Source organism: Corythoichthys intestinalis, chromosome 16 (assembly GCF_030265065.1).
Source record: "Corythoichthys intestinalis isolate RoL2023-P3 chromosome 16, ASM3026506v1, whole genome shotgun sequence".
Lineage (NCBI taxonomy): Eukaryota > Metazoa > Chordata > Actinopteri > Syngnathiformes > Syngnathidae > Corythoichthys > Corythoichthys intestinalis.
In genome coordinates, this window is record NC_080410.1 from 35,857,106 (window position 1) to 35,878,217 (window position 21,112).

General features: G+C 38.4%; 1 protein-coding gene across 4 annotated transcripts in view; it reads left to right on the forward strand.

The window, feature by feature from the left end:
• Window positions 1-16,726, forward strand: part of LOC130932176 (TOM1-like protein 2) — a 43,543-nt gene extending 26,817 nt beyond the window's left edge. For 2 of the 4 annotated variants that reach the window (XM_057861641.1, XM_057861643.1), the window contains 9 exons: window positions 1,065-1,198; window positions 1,272-1,308; window positions 1,652-1,811; window positions 2,065-2,158; window positions 2,672-2,747; window positions 3,381-3,455; window positions 11,566-11,625; window positions 14,765-14,801; window positions 14,881-16,726. In XM_057861641.1, the coding sequence (XP_057717624.1) occupies window positions 1,065-1,198; window positions 1,272-1,308; window positions 1,652-1,811; window positions 2,065-2,158; window positions 2,672-2,747; window positions 3,381-3,455; window positions 11,566-11,625; window positions 14,765-14,801; window positions 14,881-15,020 (813 nt within the window). In that variant the 3' untranslated portion in view covers window positions 15,021-16,726. The remainder of the gene's footprint in view (window positions 1-1,064; window positions 1,199-1,271; window positions 1,309-1,651; window positions 1,812-2,064; window positions 2,159-2,671; window positions 2,748-3,380; window positions 3,456-11,565; window positions 11,626-14,764; window positions 14,802-14,880) is intronic. The other 2 variants (XM_057861642.1, XM_057861644.1) reach the window with 2 other exon arrangements.
• The last annotated feature ends 4,386 nt before the right edge of the window (window positions 16,727-21,112 follow it).

The following is a 21,112-nucleotide window of genomic DNA, read 5'->3' on the forward strand; positions in this document are numbered from 1 at the left end:
AGCAAAGCAAAAGCTAGTGTCTTAGGTGCTAGTCAAATGATCTGCTCGAAAAATGATTTTGACCCATTATGAAATACGTAGTAGGATTCTTGTTCATTTCATTATATTTATTATTTGTTTTATTGCTTTACAACTTTTATAGACAATATTTTAATAGACAGTATTTTAACAGTTAGGTCTTTATTTTAAAGGGGAAGTTCAGAATTTTTGACATTAGGCTTTATCTTGGAGTTAGCGGGGGTTTATTTAGTCGTTGGAGTTGATTTGAACAAATTCCGTGCAGTTTGTCGGTTATTTGTTAGTTTCAGGGCTCCGGGGTGGCTAAGCTAGCGCGAGTCAATGGTGGTTGAAATCAACTCCATCGACTAATTAAACCCCCGCTAACTCAAAGATTAAGCCTTATGTGAAAAATTCAACTACATGTGATTACATTATTTTGTTGTCGTTTTTATGTTGAGGCAGCAAAAGGAGAAAAATTGGTAAAAAGTAACTGATAAGTTACTTTTAAAGTAACTTAGTTACTTTGATTATAAAGTAATCGGTAAAGTAACTAGATTACTTTTTTGAGGTGTAATCAGTCATCAGTAATTAAATTACTTTTTTAAGTAATCTGTGACAACACTGTCTATAACCCATGCTAAATCATGTTTTATTCTCATGGAACCTGCAGATGCATGTGTTGACTTGCATCCATCATTTTTTTTTTCCAAAAAGAAAGGTAAAAATTCTAAATTAGTCTGAAAATCATGAAATTTTAGGTGTATCAAATGTGATACATTTGGCAATAAAGGGTTAAAGTGCTGCTGCCTTTTAGTGGGTAAATGAGGAGCAGCGTTTCGTGTGTAAGCTACTTCATATGCTGGTTGCAGTACTGCTGAGCAATTTATTAAGTCTGTGTTTGGGCCAGATGTTATTGCTTTTATGACAGAGGCTGGGGGCCGGATGAAATTTGACCACGGGCTTTATTTGGCCCCCGGGCCGTACTCTGGACTTGTCTCCTTTAAACAACCTCACATCTAAAGCCAACTGAACCAACCTGTCTATATGCACTGCTTCCTATTTAGGAGCTGCACAGGACATGCAGAGCAATGCAACAGCGAGTGGTTGAGCTGATCTCGCGTGTGTCCAACGAGGAAGTGACCGAGGAATTGCTCCACGTCAACGATGACCTCAACAACATATTCCTCCGTTACGAGAGGTGCGCTTCTTCTTAAAGCTATTCATATGAAAAACATGCTGTGAAATGAATTTCATAACTGTGCTGCTTCCAGGTATGAGAGGTACAGGTCTAGCGCTCAGAAAAAAGGGGTGAGTATTGTTGTCATTGTCATTATAGTCTTTGAATGCATCCAAAGTTGTTTGTTTGCGTAGTTAGGCAACGTTAGCTGTTGGGTTATGGAAGTATTTGCGAGTTGACTGAAGATCCAGCCCTAAAGCAGCATCTGCAATACTGTTATGATATTTACATGGGCTGGAAATGTGCTACAGGCCAAGTTAGCAGTCTGTTGTTTGGACGGTGTATTTGCCAGTTTGCCATGTGTGAGAGGAGCGGGGCATCTCTTGCCACATTGCTGTTTGTACTTGCCTTCTGTTGATCTGTTGGCGTGCTTCGGTCTATTTGTATTGTGATTCGCTGGTGATGGCTTTTCAGATTGTAGGTGACAGCACAGATGACAACCTGATAGATTTGGGTCCCGGTTCCCCTGCAGTGGTTACACCCGGTCCACCAACTCAAAGCACCGCGGGAGCTGCGGCCTCCCCAGCCCGGAAGGCCGCAGCGGCCTCGCTGTCCTCTGCAATGGCCAGTCTTGGTATGAAAATTCACTGCCAAAATTATAAGACCTAGTGTTCACATGCGTGGGCGTCAAATTTTCGATTATATATCGGTGTTACGGCTGCAAAGATCCAACGATCGTTCGTTGACTAATTGATTATGAAATTAGTCAACAACTTTTGATAGTCGATTAATCGTTTGAAGACATTGTTTTAATATAAAGTAAATGGCAGCCAATGATTTCTAACTCTCTCTTTCCTTTTGCCCTTTCACGGTTTGCCTTTTTCCAGATGTCAAGCCTACGACCCTACCCAGTCAAAAACAGGACGACTTCGACATGTTTGCCCAGACTCGTAGCAGCTCTCTGGCTGAGCAGCGCAAAAAGTATGTTGGGATAAATTGGGGGGATTGTAACTAGAGGTGCACAGATAACTTTTTAACGTCCAATCACTGATTTTTGAAAAGCTTTACCTGCTGAGATTGAGTTCCGATTTTTTTTCAACAACAATATGCCTCTTTCAAACTCCATTCACAACCAAGACTGTTTTTTTAACATCACATGCAGTCGTTCTCTAAAAAATAATCGAAAAATTAAAAACGGCAAAATTATATCTTCCTTCACCAAAATATGCAGGAGTATTTTGCTTTACAAAAAGAGAATCACAAGGTTTAAAGAAATTGATAAATTAAAAACCTTGTCTTTCCTTAATATCTTTCAATGCTGGAACATTCTGAATGTGAGCATTCACAAAACAGGTATTATCTGAAATCTGCCCGATTAAGAGGTGCACCTTTAATTGTCACCACTAGTGTTTTTTGTTCTTTCTGATAGCTATAGAAGCAAAGCAACAATTGGCTTGTGGGTCTTCTCTGTGTTATTGTGTTTGTTGTTAACAGTGTCAAGTACGAAGACCCTCAGGCTATAGGAGGTCTGGCTTCAGCATTGGATGTCAGACAGCACAACACGGGAATGGTAAGTGCACTCAACCACGTCGGATGAGAATTTTTTTGGCACCTTACTTCACGAAGTATCAAATTAATCGTCAACTATTTGGATATTTGGTTAATTGTTTCCAGACATACCATATTTTTCAGGCAATGATGGAATATTAGTCAAACCAATCAAAAAAGGTATCATGAAGAAGAAGAAAAAACAGTTACACTGGACTATAAGTCTCATTTTTTGGGGAGAAATTAATTTTTGAAGCCTCATACTGAATCACAGGACAAACCAAACTATGGGGAAAAAGGGAAAAAACAGTGTGACTTCTGGCCCAAAAATATACTATCTAAAAATCGTTCAAATCCAAAAGGTCTTTACTCATTGGCTGCCATTGACTCCCACTCAAAATGGATTGGACGTCTATTGCTGTCAATGTCAGCCAATTAGTTAATCATACACAAACAGTGCCAAGGTAAAGTCACTTTCGTTGCTGCATTCCATTTTTTTCACTTTTTTTTTTTTTTTTTTAATAAATCTTTGTGTCCATCCTTTTTTCATTGTCTTTTCCCTCCTGAACATACAGTATTTGACTTGGCTTTCCGTGCTATACTGTGCTGCGTCCTTTCTTCTTTGTAGTAAGGTGTATTTCTGTTGTTAATTCAGCTGAGGTTAGAAGGGGATGATAACCCAGCAGATCAGGAGCTGCCCATAGACAGCTGGCTTATCACGCAAGGAATGGTGAGGACTCCATCATTAGTGTGTCCTCCTAATCCTCCATTATTCCAGCCGCTGACCATCACCACCCGCTTCATTCGTAATCCACTGCTCTCAGTTTTTAGTCTCACGCCACTCTTTCCTTAAAAAACCCCTAGCTGCAAATTTTCCTTATTTCATACCTAATACCGGTGTTGTACTCAGTTATGGGTAATATGATGATGTAAGCATTAAAAGTCATATTATAGCTGTGAATTTGGCTCTGCTGTTTTTAGCTGAAGCAGCTATTTTGTAGTTATTGCAGATGGTGTTGCGGCTATTTAAACAGAATGGCTTCGTGCCAGCAGTTGTGTTAAATATTTTACTTGGCAGGACATTGTGTTTGGTCAGGTATTTATTTTGCTGCATGGATTTAAATCCTCCTTTGTTTAGGATACATGCCAATTATATTTCTATGAAAACATAGCCAAAAGAGTTTTCTCCATATTGCCCAACTACTGTTGTACTTAATTGACATAGCTGCAAAACTTAATGGTAACTAATGCCAATCACATTTACTACTTGGCTACCAGTGGTGGTAATAGAGTTATCTAATCCATTTTGACTGGGAGTTAAAAATGGATTGGACATCTATCACCATCAATGTGTGTATTCAATATACATTTCATTTGTCTTTAACTTACTACCACAACACATACTCTGTGTATACAGTGATCCCTCAATTATCACTGTTAATTGGGACCACAGCTGACCCGCGTAAGGTGAAAAAAGGCGAAGTAGTGTCCCCCCCATTTTTAACATAAATATTTTTTGGTGTACTGTATATAAGGGCTGCAGCTATCGAATATTTTAGTAATCGAATAATCGACTGAAAATTCTATCGATTAATCGAGTAATCGGATAAAACATTTTTTTAAGGTAAAGAGCAATTATAAATATACATGAGAAAAAAAACACATTTCATCCAATATTGAACCATTTTCAGTCAATCAGTGTCTTTATTTTCGATGTACATTGTTGAAAACAGCCAACAATTGCATCTCAGATGTGACTCGGGAAAAAAATTCACTGCTTTCACTCAAAACACTTCTAGATCTTATTAAAAAAAACATTTCTTACCTAAAAATGTAATTACGCTTGATAAAACACATCACTTGTAAGCTACGTGTTTTTCCCACGTGTTTCAATTGAATTTCCATTTGTGTCAAGCTATTTTTAAGTTCTAGTTAAGTTTTAAGTTAGTCTAAACTGTAAGTACTGATAGGATTTTGAGTTTTTGTGTTCAAAATAAATGTATGATACCTGCTGTATTGGAGCACATTAGGGACCAGTGCTATCTGGTGTTTTATTCAGCAATGACTACTGAGCTAAAACTGACAGTTAGCTTTATTATGTTTTAATTTTACACCCTCATCAATCTACAGCACTATGTTTTTACAGATTAAATAAAGCCTGTATTTAAGACACATTAGCCACTCATCGACAGTGGTCATAATCAATAGAAACCTAGCCCTTCAAAGGGCTAACGTTACGTGAGCGAGTGACAGTAACGTTATATTTATTAGCGCCGAGAAGTCTACTGCTTAAAGATGGCGGCTGTTTACTAACGCTGCCCAGACGCGGCCGAGTCTGTCATTTCGCATCTAGTTCTAAATGCATGCTATATCTATGAGACGCCTTGGACATTACCTGCTACCAAACTAGCATCATGCGGGCGTAGTTTTTAGCAACGTCGGCGTAGTTTGTAGCGGCTGCAGTAAGTTTATTTTTATTTTTTTATTGCTTCTTCCTCTACGCACATGACGTCAGCGTGTTGTCCCACATTAAAAGTACTCCGGGCAAAACGTGATGCTTAAAGCTGGCAAAATTAAATGATTCCTCGAGGTGAATAAAATTACTTGGATCAGTTTTTAAACTTGAGTTACTCGAGTTGCTCGAGTATTCGTTTCAGCTCTACTGTATATATAATATCATTAAGTGTGTATATAAACCCCTATAAATGCATATGTTATCATTAAAACATTACAGAATAATTTCAAACATGTAAATAAAATCTGATTAATATGAATAACATACATAAAACAATGCAGAGGTGTCCAATAAGGTCTTTATAACCGATATCCTGATATTGTCCAACTCCCAAAATCCGGAACCAATATCAAACCGATACCAATATATGCGGTCGTGGACTTAACTTAATCATTATTTTTCAATCATTTATTGTTCATTTTACAATGGCAGAAAACTTCTACATTCACTTTTAACGCAACACACATATTGGCCCCAAAAACCGATAATGAAAATCTGATGTCAATATTCTCTTATATCATTATAAAATGCTTTTATCGTCCGATATAATTGGCTAGCCGATAATATCAGACAACTCTTAAATTATGTATGTATAATACGTACTGCACATTCATTCTCTCACTTTCTCTCAAACAATATGTACCGTGTATGTAAGTGTACATGCACTGCTGGCCAAAAATATTGGCACACCTGCAATTCTGTCAGATAATACTCAATTTCTCCTAGAAAATTATTTCAATTACAAATGCTTTGGTACTAATATCTTCATTTAATTTGCTTGCAATGAAAATACACAAAAGAGAATGGAAAAAAATGAAATCATTTCATTATCATTTTACCCAAAACTCCAAAAATGGGCTGGACAAAAGTATTAGCACCCTTTGAAAAATCATGTGATGCTACACTAATTTGTGTAATTAACAGCACCTGTTACGTACCTGTGGCACATAACAGGTGGTGGCAATAACTGAATCACACGTGTATCGAGTTAAAATGGATTAAAGTTGACTCAACCTTTGTCCTGTGTCCTTGTGTGTACCACATTGAGCATGGAGCAAAGAAAGAAGACCAAAGAACGGTCTGAGGACTTGAGATGCAAAATTGTGAGGAAGCATAGGCAATCTTAAGGCTACAAGTCCATCTCCAAAGGCCTGAATGTTCCTGTGTCTACTGTGCACAGTGTCGTCAATAAGTGTAAAGCCCATGGCACTGTGGCTAACTCCCTAGATGTGGACGAAAAAGAAAAATTGACGAGAGATTTCAACGAAAGGTTGTGCGGATGGTGGTTAAATAACCTCAACTAACATCCAAAGAAGTTCAAACTGTCCTGCAGTCCGAGGGTACAACAGGTCAACCCGTACTACCCATCAGCGTCTGAATGATAAGGGACTCTATGGTAGGATACCCAGGAAGACCCCACTTCTGACCCAGAGACATAAAAGTGCCAGGCTGGAGTTTGCCAAAACTGACCTGAGAAACCCAAAAACATTTTGGAGAGAGAAAAGAACACTTTGAAAAGAACACGGTCCCCACAGTCAAACATTGCGGAGGTTCCCTGATGTTTTGGGGTTGCTTTGCTGCCTCTGGCACTGGACTGCTTGACCGTGTGCATGGCATTATGAAGTCTGAAGACTACCAACAAATTTTGCAGCATAATGTAGGGCCCAGTGTGAGGAAACTCAGAGGTCATGGGTCTTCCAGCAGGACAATGACCCAAAACACACTTCAGAAAGCACTAGAAAATGGTTTGAGAGAAAGCACTGGAGACTTCTAAAGTGGCCAGCAATGAGGCCAGACCTGAATCCCATAGAAGACCTGTGGAGAGATCCGAAAATGACAGTTTGGAGAACGCACCCTTCAAATCTCAGAGACCTGGAGCAGTTGGCCAAAGAAGAATGGTCTAAAATTCCATCATTTGTTTTTTTTTCATTCTCTTTTTGTTTTTTCACTGCAAACAAAATAAATGAAGATATTACTACCAAAGCATTTGTAATTGCAACCATTTTCTGGCAGAAATTGAGCATTATCTGACAGAATTGCAGGGATGCCAATACTTTTTGGCCAGCTGTGTACATATGTAGATGTGAATAAAGTGTACTTAAATGTTTTTAGAACTCTTTTATATAATAATATAATATATTTGTTTAAATCCGCGATGCAATGAGGGCAAAGTTGCGAGGGATCACTGTACTATACGTACAGTGGGGAGAACAAGTATTTGATACACTGCCAGTGTCATTGGCAGTGTATCAAATACTTGTTCTCCCCACTGTATACGTATGTACACACACTGTAAGTGGGCTGGCAGTAAATGATTAAATCCTCCTTACTGCTCTTTGGAAAAATTGACAATACTTGAACCTTCACATTGTTGTATCAGCCAGATCCATCTTGTTTCATAAGCACGCTAAAATGACTGTAGACTGCAAATTCGGGCTGGACGATTTGGGATGAACAATAAATGTTACTAACACACAAATTAAATATTAATCAACACTTGACATCGACTAGTCAACTAACACGTAACTCTGTAGTTGGAATGTTTTTAGTAAAGTGACAATGGAGTTGGTGTTTTCCTAGTCCAATTTCCCCTTTTGTCACTCAAGGTTTACATGCAGCCAACATTTGGGTAGAGTTGAATATTCCATTTTTTTTTCGACATTCGGAATTAACTGTTTATATACTTGAGCATAGAGGATTTTAAATAAATCAGCATATTACATTCGCACGACAACATCACCATTCACATAGAACGTGATGCTGCAAATCACCTCAATTCTACATTTTGAATAACCCTGCGTAAACTAGACGAGTTTCAAAAAATTAGATTTAAGAATTAGATTATTACATGCATCGCGATTCGACACGTGACGATTCGATTACGATTCATAAAGGTTCAAAAATGATGATTTTTCTCTCATAACTTTATGACAGCTGCTCGTAACGGAACGGAATTCAAGACACGTCTGCCGCACGGACACCGTTAACGGATGCACGCACAACGTTATGACGGATGATGGTTATTGGGAGAGAGATTTACTCTAAAAGACTGGAATTTAAATTTGTATATGAGAGAGGTAGGTACAGAATTAGCTAATTCGCTGCGCTAAGCTAATTAGCTAACGTGTATTTCATATGCAGAACGTGTAAAACCATGATTAAGTACAGCGGTAACACTACAAACATGCGAAATAGTACAGAAATCTGTTGTTGCAAGTGCTGCCTGGGAGCTGACAGGCGTGTGTGCGCGTGGGCGGGCAGGAAGAGAAGAAAGTGCGCGCGCTGTAATGAGTGTGTGTGTGGCGATGTTGGAGGCTGCCGGACTTTCTTATGTGCTCGGCAATAAACGCCACTAGTTAAAAGTGATCAAGAGCAGTTGTGATTTCCACCTGTCACTCCAAGAGTTACACAAGGGAGGCAACACTGTGAAAACAAAGTAGAGATGCACGATAATATCGGTCACCGATAATTATCGGCCGATAATGGCAATTATGACGTCACACAGATAATCTAGATAAAACAAAATTCAACCGATAATGCAATCCGATAATTATATACTTGATTTAGCCTCCAAATGTGTGCAATCAACAGTTTTGTCCAATTCTGCTAGTTTTAAGGAGGTGTTTTTGCAGTGTAGTAATGTGATATATGTTAGGAATGTTTTACTTTTAAAGGCATTTTTGTGCAACTTGGGTGTTTACTCTCTAAGTAATTGTTGCCAAAAGCTTACCATTACACAATGTCATTGCCATTGTTTAGATGTTGGAATTTACTACTTGTTCACATTTGATGTGGAAAAAAATAGCACTAAATTATATTTTTGCACAGTAACATTTGATCTTTGTATTCTTTAACATTTTACATACATATTTGAATAGAATTATCGGCGTGACATTATCGGTTATCGGGTGGAAGGGGCAGGAAATTATCGGTTATCGATATCGGTTGAAAAATGTATTATCGTGCATCACTAAAACAAAGTATATTGGTTAAAAGAAGTCTTATATCTACATACACTTTGTGTCCAGAAAATGTGGAATTCATTCCACCAGTGTAAATTTTATTGTATTGTTGAGAGATATAAGTACTCCCTTTAAAATGGTTAATGTTTTTGCACTTTCTTGTAAAAAAAAATAAATAAATAAATAAAAAAGCAGCTTAAGGGCAGCTTTTCTTTTTGTGGGCATGTTTCCATCGTTCCTGTTGAATCATAAGGATATTTTAAATAAATAATGGACATAAATTTGTTTGGCTACTTTATTAATCAGTAATGTACGGTGCATCGATAATCGTGATAACCGTGATCATCAATCAAAAATCAAATCGGAGCACCCTGAATCGTAATCGAATCGAATCGAATCGTGGGGGGCCTAAGATGGCACACCCCTAGCGCACACATAGGAAGACCAGACCCCAGGATTGAACTCTGGATCTCAAAAATGTGAGGCAGATGTGCTTACCATTCATCCACCATAATATATTAAAAATAAATTATATATATTTATTTTGTAAAGATGGCCTTACATAACCAGGTTACTGCCAAAAAGGATTATTTGGCTACATGTAAACGAGTGAATGTGCTTCACTTTGGATTAGCTCTCTTCTCTGATCTACTCACGAGAAAAACCTTTCCACCGTCACTTTTGATAAGTCTTCCTGATAAGACTCTCTTTGTTCCCTAATCGCAGGTTCAACTTTTCACTGGCTGCACAAACACACCTGTTCTGCTTTTGGTATCACAAAGCACGTGGAGTGCACAGATTTCACATTTGTTTACGAATAGACTTTTTAGGGTGTATTTTATTTTCATTGTGATTGGAGGCGTTGATCAAACTGTCACCACTGTAAATCCTTTACCTCCAGCATTAGCAATATGTTGTCCTGGTGGCCTCATGCAATGACATTACATTTTAGGTTATGTGATAAACTACTCTTAAACCTTCATAAGACAATCATTTAACTTATTGGGTGCCATTAACGGCGCTAGACGTCCAGTCCATTTTGACTGGGTTCGTTTTCAGCCCTCCCAGTCATAATGTGATGTCAGTGGCTCTGAAACATGAGCATTCACAGCCAGTCCTCCTACCCTTAATTAATTGGACATCTAAAAATATTCAGTAATTTATTTTAAAAAATAAACAACTTGGTTTGTTTTTTCAAAAAATTAAAAATACAAAAAAAAAAGGAAAAAACAGTATTCTCTGATTTATTTTAAAAGATAAAACTGCAGTTTAATATCTTTATTTAAAATGTTTTTCATGTTTTTTGTTTTTATTAAAAACAAAAACAATAATTAAAAAATCTGTTAATTCTAACCCTTTATAGAAAAAAAACAACTACAAAAAGAGAAAAAAACAGTATTCTCTTATTTTATTTATTTGATAGGGACAGTGCACATTGATGTACATCTATAAGATGTAAATATGCCAGATTGTAGAAAAAAAAAATGCTGATTTGCATCCGCAGTCACTAGGCAGGTTATTCATGTGTTTGTTTTTATTAAGAACAACAACAAAAAAGAATAATAATAATAATTAAAAAAAAAGATCTGTTAATAATGCTATTTCATTTAATTTTTATTAACTTTATGGGGGGGGCTGTAACTTTTTATTAATGTATCATTTTAGTTATTCATAAAAATAATATATATAAAAGATAATAATTATTAATAATAAATAATATCATTCTAATTGAGACCTGGTATCCCCATACTGTATGTGTAATTCACATTTCGCCTCATGTAGGCCACACTTGTACTCTACCAAATCTTGATATTGTGAGGCAAAGTTTTTAAATGACCAAAAATAGTCACTTGCTTATAAAGGGTTAATTAAATTCTGTCAAGGTCACTGCAATCTCACCATCACGGATCCTTTATATCTATATGTGTGTGCGCGCGCTTCAGGTGTGTCCTTGCGTTTCCTGCTTTTCTCCTCCAATCCATCTCTTAATCAGGTTGAAGTGATTTGCTAATTCCCTAATGATGTGGAATAATTACCACCGCTGCGTGACATTAGGCGGCAGCTGTTAGGCCATGTCAGCATCGCGGAGCTAATGAGAAAACACTCAACCTGGGAACTCCTGTTCTTGAGGTCAGCAGCGCAACTAGCGAATTGTCACACAGTGACAGAGTTTTGAGTTTGTAGGCTCCTTTTTTTCACCTTTGGTGTCATTTCAACATTTTTCCTCCTCCATAGCTCTCATTGATTCCAATTTTTTTTTTTTGTCCGTTTGATTTTTATTCCTGTTTTTTGATGTGCTTTTGTTTTATGTCGTGTGGCTTATTTTTTTGTGGCTCCCTGGTGTTGATGGCTTTGCTCCGTAGATCCCAGTATCGCAGTCCTCTGTCATGGATGACATAGAGGAGTGGCTCTGTGCTGATGTGGTGAGATTTGATTTAATTTGATTTACATTCTGCTCTTTTCTCCCCTTCCTCACTTTTTTTGGACTCATCCATCCCACAAAACATTAATTTCCTCAAACATCAGATTTCTTGGTAGTCTTACTAATTAATATCACTTTATTTTCACCAATTACTCACATCACAGATGAGTGTGCGAATGATCTGTGAGTGCCATTGACGGCGATAGACATCCAATCCATTTTTGTCTATCGCCGAACAATGGCCGCGAATGAGTTAATACACTGCATTTGACTGCAAAGTTTACTATTTTGAGTAAAGCATCTGATAAACTGTGTACAGTGGGGAGAACAAGTATTTGATACACTGCCGATTTTGCTTGTTTTCCCACTTGCAAAGCATGTAGAGGTCTGTAATTTGTATCATGAGTTCTCTTCAACTGTGAGGGAGGGAATCTAATACAAAAAAAAAACAGAAAATCACGTTGTATGATTTTTGAATAATAAATTTGCATTTAATTGCATGAAATAAGTATTTGATACATCACAAAAATCGAACTTAATATTTGGTACAGAAACCTCCTATTACAGATACCAAACGTTTCCTGTAGTCATTGACAAAGTTTGCACACCCTGCAGCAGGGATTTTGGCCCACTCCTCCATGCAGATCTTCTCCAGAGCCTTCAGGTTTCGGGGCTGCTGCCGGGCAACACGGACTTTTAGCTCCCTCCATAGATTTTCTATCAGGTTCAGATCTGGTGACTGGCTAGGCCACTCCAGGACCTTAAGATGCTTCTTATGGAGCCACTCTTTAGTTGCCTTGGCTGTGTGCTTTGGGTCGTTGTCATGCTGGAAGACCCAGCCACGACCTATCTTCAGGGCTCTCACTGAAAGAAGGAGGTTGTCAGCCAAGATCTGGTGATACATAGCCCCATCCATCCTCCCCTCAATACGGTGCAGTCGTCCTGTACCCTTGGCAGAGAAGCAGCCCCAAAAAATGATGTTTCCTCCTCCATGTTTCACGGTTGGGAGGGTGTTCTTGGGGTTGTACTCATCCTTCTTTTTCCTCCAAACACGACGAGCCGAGTTTAGAGCAAAAATTTTGGTCTCATCCGACCACATGACCTTCTCCCATTGCTCCTCTGGATCATCCAGATGGTCAGTGGCAAACTTCAGACGTGTCTGGACATGCACTGGCTTCAGCAGCGGGACCTTGCGTGCGCTGTAGGATTTTAATCCATGACGGCGTAATGTGTTTCCGATGGTTTTCTTCGAGACTGTGGTTCCAGCTCTCTTCAGGTCATTGACCAGGTCCTGCCGTGTAGTTCTGGGCTGATCCCTCACCTTCCTCATGATCAGTGATGCCCCACGAGGTGAGATCTTGCATGGAGCCCCAGAACGAGGCAGATTGACCGTCAACTTGAACTTCTTCCATTTTCTAATAATCGCTCCAACAGTTGTTACCTCCTCACCAAGCTGCTTGCTTATTTTCCTGTAGCCCATCCCAGCCTTGTGCAGGTCTATTATTTTATCCCTGATGTCCTTACACAGCTCTTTGGTCTTGGCCATTGTGGAGAGGTTGGAGTTTGTTTGTTTGAGCATGTGAACAGGTGTCTTTTATACAGGTAACAAGTTCAAACAGGTGCAGTTACTTCCGGTAATGAGTGGAGAACAGTAGGGGTTCTTAAAAAAGAACTAAGAGTCGAAATATTTACTAGTTGGTAATGTATCAAATACTTATTTCATGCAGTTAAATACAAATTAATTATTTAAAAATCATACACCGTAATTTTCTGTTTTTTTTTTTTTTGTATTAGATTCTGTCCCTCACAGTTGAAGAGAACTTATGATACAAATTACAGACCTCCACATGCTTGCAAGTGGGAAAACCAGCAAAATTGGCAGTGTATCAAATACTTGTTCTCCCCACTGTATGTGTATATAAATGTCCAACTAATGATGGTCAAAATGGATTTATACATGTTGGGATTGTGTTGTTGGCTAGAAAACAGTCATTTAAAAAAATATACATTACGGGAGTTCATTTTTACATTTATTTTGTTTGGGGCACTGCAAAAAAATATGTCAATTGTCCAAATATACATTCCATTTTTTAAAATAACTGTTTGATAGCTTATACACTCTAGATATGATCAAGAGTATTCTTACATAAGGCTGCAACATGGATAATTGGATTGACAATTACAGAAAAAAGTTGGAGAAAATCTCTCTAAGTCTTGCATGCACCAATCTGTATAGAATTAGGTTGAAACGATGGTGCATGTACACAAAAGAGATGACAATATCAACATTTCATTTCACAAGGAAGACAATGTCCGCCAAGCATTGCAACAACAAATCTAAGATCGCCAACATTAAGGGTGTGACAATATATCAAAAAGGTGATATAAAGCAATACTTTGTAGCCCAAAAGGTTATTGATATGCTCTCAGCAAGAACTGATATATTGATGGCGCTAGACATCCAATTCATTTTGACTGGATTGGACGTCTAGCACTGTCAATTGCACTGAAACCAGAGCAATTACAGTCAGTCTTTACTGCTTTATTCTTGTTCATTTCAGGCCATTTACAGGTTACTTCCTGTTGATTTTGAGTCACTTCCTGTTCATTTGGGGACATTCTTGAGTAACTTCCTATTCTGTAACCCAAAATCAAAAGGAAATGACACGAAATGCCCCGAAATGAACTCATTGCCTGGCATTGGCTACCACTGATGGCCTTCATCTACTAGTGATAAACTCATTCCAATTGGCAGCAGAGGGAGGAAAAGAGCTTGATTTTCTGTTTTCTTAGTTGTTTTGTAGAATATCTTAGAATGATTTCCTGACCCATGCATCAAAAATTGTTGTATCGCCATATCGTGAGCCTTGTATCGCAAATCATATCATCTCGTGAGGTACCCTGAGGTTCCCACCCCTAGCCAACACAAGGTTAAGTATTTCTTTTAGCTAATATTACATGGCCTATCATCACTTGTTAGCAGACATTGAAAAGTTCTCGACAGAGTTGACATGAAAATTTCAATCACGTTATTTAACGAAGAGTACGAAAACAAGTCCATAAAAATCACATTTGTACATGAGCTGCAATTACATTAACAAAACTATCAAAATACAATTTTTTTATCTTTAAATTTACAGAAAGGTGATCCTCCAGATGAAGGCGTCACCAGTGAAGGTACACTAAGGAATAATTCATCTAAGAACGAACACACCACCAATCGGTGTGCTTTAAAGACTCTTTGTGTTTCTGTCAGAGTTTGATAAATTCCTGGAGGAGCGAGCAAAGACTTCAGACACATCTCCCCCTGAGGACAACCCAGCTCATCCTGCCCGCGCTCCCGTCGGTTCTCACAAGAAACAAGAACGGACGGAAGACGCCCTCTTTGCCTTGTAGACTCTGTATTTGGTCATTTAATGTGGGATGTAGTGACGCCTTACTTCACATTTATAATGCGCCACCAGACGATGGCCTAACTCCATTCATTGTAAGGATGTATGTACACAAGTGTTAATATCATGCTAATTGCTAATGTCCGCATGTATTATTTGAAAGGTTTGGTCTATTTTTTTAGGTAATGGAAAATATTTTGAATCACTTAATTTTGCACTTAACATTTTTTAACTCCTGGGCTGCCACTGACGATGATAGATGTCCAATCAATTTTGACTGGGAGGGCAGACAGCTCGGCCGGCGCCAAATTTCTTTGGTGGTGGGGGGGGGGGGTGCCTGAAAAATATTCTTATGCCATGCTTCCCGTATGTTTTCTAACATACTCCAGTTCATAGGCTACATATTAAAAATATTTGCTGTTTCTGACCTGAATTGGATTAGCCACCTGCTATGTTGTACCTCTCACGAGGCAGGGAGGATCAGTTTGTGCTTACAGTTACAGTGTATGAGCAAATCCATTCAGACACAATAAATCAATTAATAAATAAATCAAACATCATTCAAAATCACGGTTTCAGAACAAAACTAAAATTGTCACATAACAACAAACCAAGTAGCATAACTAACAATCAATGAAACAACTGGAACAGTAACTGAAGAAAAAATTTGCACAAAACATGAACTTGGAACGATATTTATAGCGCCGCATTGCATGGTGGGAGGCATGAGGCAGGAGTGGCAATACATACACTTTCACCTAGGGCATCTAGGCACCTAGAGCTGGCAACAATCATTCGCTACCAGCCCCTCCAAATCAGAATGGATTAAATGTCTATTTTCAGCCATTGAGTCAACTTAACTATAGGCTAGAATACAAATAAAATAGGAATAAAAATGTCAGCTTCCAATACTTTGTGAAATTGTCATTAATTACCTTAATATAAACTAATGACATTTTCAAAGATACATCATTGGCTATACATAATATACCTCAAAGAACAAAAATGTAGGAAAAATGTTTTTTCTTTGTTGTGCTATGCAGAAAGAAGGGCAATGTGTGTACTACCTTCCCCTTATAATGTATATATATTTGTACCATTAATTATATTGATAGCACAATTACTACTTTTCTTTGTTTTTTTTTAATAATTCGCACGTCCTGGGAATTTCAAAAATCCTCCAAAAATGTCTTAATTCCAGCACTTTTAACCTTCTGGTTTTAATTTTGTTCTGCACTAATATTTTTTCAGCTTAAGACCAAAAACGCTTGTTAATCAAATGCAGTATTGTCGGAATATTCCACTGGATTTGTTATTGACCCGAAGACTTATTTGCCTACATATTTTGCATAACTTTTAAACATTTTATTGTACTTTGTTAAGCTTTAACATTGTTTTATACATACACTATGTAGACTAGAATTACCAAACTGAGCAGTAACTTGAGTAATGTAACAGTCATTGTGTAAACTGTTAGCAAACAAGCTAAACATGTGACCTGAGGTTTTAAAAAGTATTTAAAATGTTGATTGGTGTTGTGTTTTCGACTATCAAATATCAGGTTCAGTGTTGGGGAAAAAAACGTAACTGTATATTGTTTTTTTTTTTTTGTTGAGTTTTTTGGACATCCTCTTTGGGCTGCCATTGCTGACTGTCACGTATTTGTGAGACTTAATGCACATTTGTAACTGCCCAATAAAACATGCGAGACCGCTACCTCACATGATTTTTGTTTATTTGTGGATGAAGTCATTAGTTGCATTGGCCGCAAGCCAATAGTTTAGTCAAGTTTTTTGCAGGCGGTATATACCAGGGGCGGGTCTTGGGGTGTGCAGCTGGGGGTAAAAACCTGGCTTTACATTGCGCCGTGCTTCTATCAGTGGGTTTGAGCAAGTGTATTATCAAACCGAGCCTTGATATGGCCGATAGCACCCCCCACCTCAAATGGCACATCAAGTTGATAAATAAGCATCCAGTGGAGATACGACGTTGACTTGCGTATAGCGTACTCACTAGATACGCATGTACAGATCGGATATTAAACCGACATAAACTGACCCTCTCGTTTCGAATAAAATCTTGATTGCAATGGGTTTGATTGAGACAAATTAGTCTCTGAAGCATTTTTATTCAAATCTGGTTTTAACCTGAATAATTGTGTCCATGTACTAAAATTAAAACCCTTAAAATCAAGAGGGCTTCGCGACCCCGCCGTGGATTTTTGGCGGCCGGGGCCCAAGGTTGGGAATCCCTGAACCACACTGCTGCAAGTTGAAGTTTGAATATAAACAAATCAGTGCAGTTTTCACACAGCAAATAATTGTACATGAAACACAGATTAAAAGGTTTGAAAAGTTTATGTAACTGTAAATGTGTCTGTAGTGTTGACTACTTGCCTCTGACAAAATCATGTTGGAACAGTGGTTCTTAGCCTTGCTAAAGGTACTGAACCCCACAAGTTTCACATGTGGATTCACCGAACCCTTCGGAATGGCGTACCGCAAGCAACACGTCACTTTTGCTCATTAATATTCATGACGTTACCAATTGTTGCTTGGTGGGTCAACCTCCCGTTTCTCCCTAAGAGTAAATGCATGGAAATAGTGTACGAACGAGATGTTTACTGAGCTAAACCTACCAATTCTGTCCAAAAATGATGTCCCTGTTGCCAAATTCACTGGTAAAGATGTGGACGAACATACAAATGTTCAGTTAAAGCAGTACTTCTCAAATGGTGGGGCGCGCCCCCCCAGGGGGGCGCAGAGCGATGCCAGGGGGGGCGCGAGTGACCTCGGGGAACATGTTTTTTTTTTTTTTTTTTTTTTTGCCGTACTAGATAGAATAAAGTGTACTTGCACATCCACTCCGTGGGTGGCAGTGGCGCTCTCATTTTCAAAGTGCGTGCAGTATTTTTGAAGTAAGCAAGAGCACACGGAAGAGACTCATGCAGAGCTGGACTCACGCAGCGACCCACTGTCTTCTTCGGTTCTCACGTGTCCGGCCGAGAAGTGCCGTTTTCGGCTTGGGATCGTCACGACCACCGCCCTCACCTACGGTTCTCCCTCGGCCGCCGAGAATGCGCTTTTTTCGGACCGTTTGCCTTTGACTTTTAATATAGTGGGAAATGAGGAAAGACCACTGTTTACTGAGTCTAAAAATGATTATAGCGGAGAAGCCAAATCAGTTAAGACGCCACTTAAAGACATTAGACCTCAATCTCATTGATAAGCTGCTTGATTGTTTTTCAGCGAAAATGTGCCGAATATTGCCAATTGTCACAATCGTCCCGCTTTGTCAGTAAACCAGTGAGCACTGTGGTGAATCAGCGAAAATAAAAACTTTCTTTCTGTCCAAAGACCCCCCCCCCCCCCCCCCCCCCTCTATTCAGTTTTGTTTTTTTTCGGTCAAATTTTTTGGCATGTTGTCCTGAAGAGTAAATGTTTCTAATCAATTTGAATTTGTTATTATTTACTGATTTTATTACATTTTCTTTTTCAGTATCAAATGGTCAAAAATGTACCTTGAGTGTATTTTTACAGTTTGGATGTGACTTTTTTTTTTTTTCTTTTTTTTTTAACTTCAGGCAAATTGATGCACGTTAAGTCTTTTCTGTTACAAGCAACACAATGTTAAAAAAGTTATACTTTATTATAAGTTGATCTATGTTACTTTTTTCTTTAATAGAAAAAAAAGGACACAATGTTAGGCTGAGGCGTACTTATAATAGTAATATAGACGAATGATACTATTTACAGTGGCGGCAGAGAGTTGGGGGGGGGGCGCGAAACATTTACGTCTTCCTTGGGGGGGCGTAACAGAAAATAATTGAGAAGCACTGAGTTAAAGAGATGGGAAAAAGAGCCGACCTGATCCAGAGTTAGCTTTTATATCGACACCTTTTTCTTGTGTGCATTGCCTTATGACACTGACATTCCCCTGTTTCAACAATCTATCATTTACCATCATATGCCCTGTCTTTCTTATATATTATATCCTCTGGTTGTCTTAGTTCTCTGACTGTTCTTGGGGGCAATTTATATTGCTATTTTTGTGTAGCGATCGCAAATGCTACTCATTGACAGCCAACGAACACGTTCACATTTTTTCATTAATAACAAATCCTAATCCTATAATTTATTTACACTTCACCCTTACTAAAGTTGTTTTACAACAGAAACAGTAACATTAGCAGTTAGATACCATTTTAATTTTTTTCCAGGTCATTCATTGTCAGACAGACGCAGCATGGCAAAACGCTAAGCTAAAAAATAAGTGAAAATATCAAAATGGCTTACCGCCTCATCCTTTGTAGGACCATGGCCCCAAATCAAATGTTTAATGCATATGAAATGTGAATGGCTTCACCTTGCTGCTTTAAAGTGGTCTTTTGGATGTCCGCGCAAGTTGATCCATTCACATTTTTCTTCCGATTTTTTGGTTTCGGGAAATGTATTTAGAAAACATCCATCATATGTCGTAATGTCTACAGTCGTTTCTACAAGTTCCCTAGCAGCAGTGTTTGATCAGCATGTTCTTTTTTGAAAGCTTACTGAAGAAAACAAGCAGAAATAACATGGGTTATATGCGAGGGCGTCTATAATGATCCACTTCCGCGTTATGATGGCGACGTCACGGTCTGAAAATAGCATTTGTGCGGTATGCTATTAGATAATAAAGCAACTTTTTAAAAAAAATTCAAAACCGATACATCCACGCTAGCAAGTTGATAATTTAGCAAACTCACATTCAAAATTCTTTTAATTTTGACAGCATGTTTTATAAACAATTCAAAATTTGAGACAACGCCATTGGTCTGTTGTATTCCCTCATACCAAGTGCGAGTCGACCTTCCACTGAGCAAACCAGTTCCTCCTAATTACATGACTGCTGTTCAGATCGAGGACTAACAGCTAAAAGAAATTGATTAATCCTGTAAATTGGGAGCAAACCAGTCCAATCCTGGTCTAAAAAGCCTCCTTGCCTAGATTTAATCAGCGTACAACAATATGGCTCATCGTTTATTTCTATTTCCTTTACAGAACCCCTTAGACTTACTCACCGAACCCCTAGGGTTCGATCGAACCCAGGTGTTCTAACCACCGTGTTAGAACAATCAATCAATGATCAATTCTTGGGTGTCGTCTTGTTCACATTATGTAATGAACACATGATATGAACAGCAAGTTAAACTTGATAGTAACTGAATCAGGAAATACTTGTACAACTGGCAAAGTTCCAAAGAGGCATATTTCTTCATGATAACAAGTATAATTTGCTGAAAGGCTTTTAGCCTATGCTTCAGTCATAACAGCAGCAAATTCGTGTTACTATAGGTCGATGACCTATTTCCTTCCGTGCCCTAGTAGAGCAGCACCTTTTGTATACATGGGCACCCAATGGCTTTTATTTTGCCCAGGTTTATTTGTTGAAAAGGTTTGCTTTCTCAGTTCTTTACAATACATCATACAACAATTGTGATCCATCTGGATAGAGGAGGGAGGTGGACTATTTGGTAGTTCCCGAAACAACGATACACGGTTCTAAATGAAAGTTATTTTAAGTGATAAAAACTCATGCAATTAAATGTGATTACATTTTAGCATCAGTTTCTTCCTTGCCGCGGTTTTATTTTATTTTATTAACATGATAGAGAAATAGAGATTGCCGCTGTTTCTCGGTTAAACGGCGATTCACATGATGTAATCTCAGACTCACAGTTGTGACGTCACATCACCCCACTCCGATCCGATGCCTCCCATTGGACAGTTTTACTGGTTCTACACTAATGCGCGTCAAGCAAACTTGATGTTTATTTCCATTTTGCACGCGCTCTGCTGACTGGCTCTGACAAGACAAACCCACGTAGTAGCCGCCCATGCTGTTAATTTTGTTGGAATAATGTGACGTAAATTTAACGATTTAAATGACTTTGAGTAAACGGTGTGGTTTGTATCCCCCTATATAGTTCATAAAGGATATATTGGTGGCATTGTACCCACTCTTTACTCAGTTTTCGCCCACATTGTGTCGCGCAGCAAACAAAATAACACGGTGTCAGATTAAGCAAATGCGGAAGTGAGTCTACGATCCAGGCAC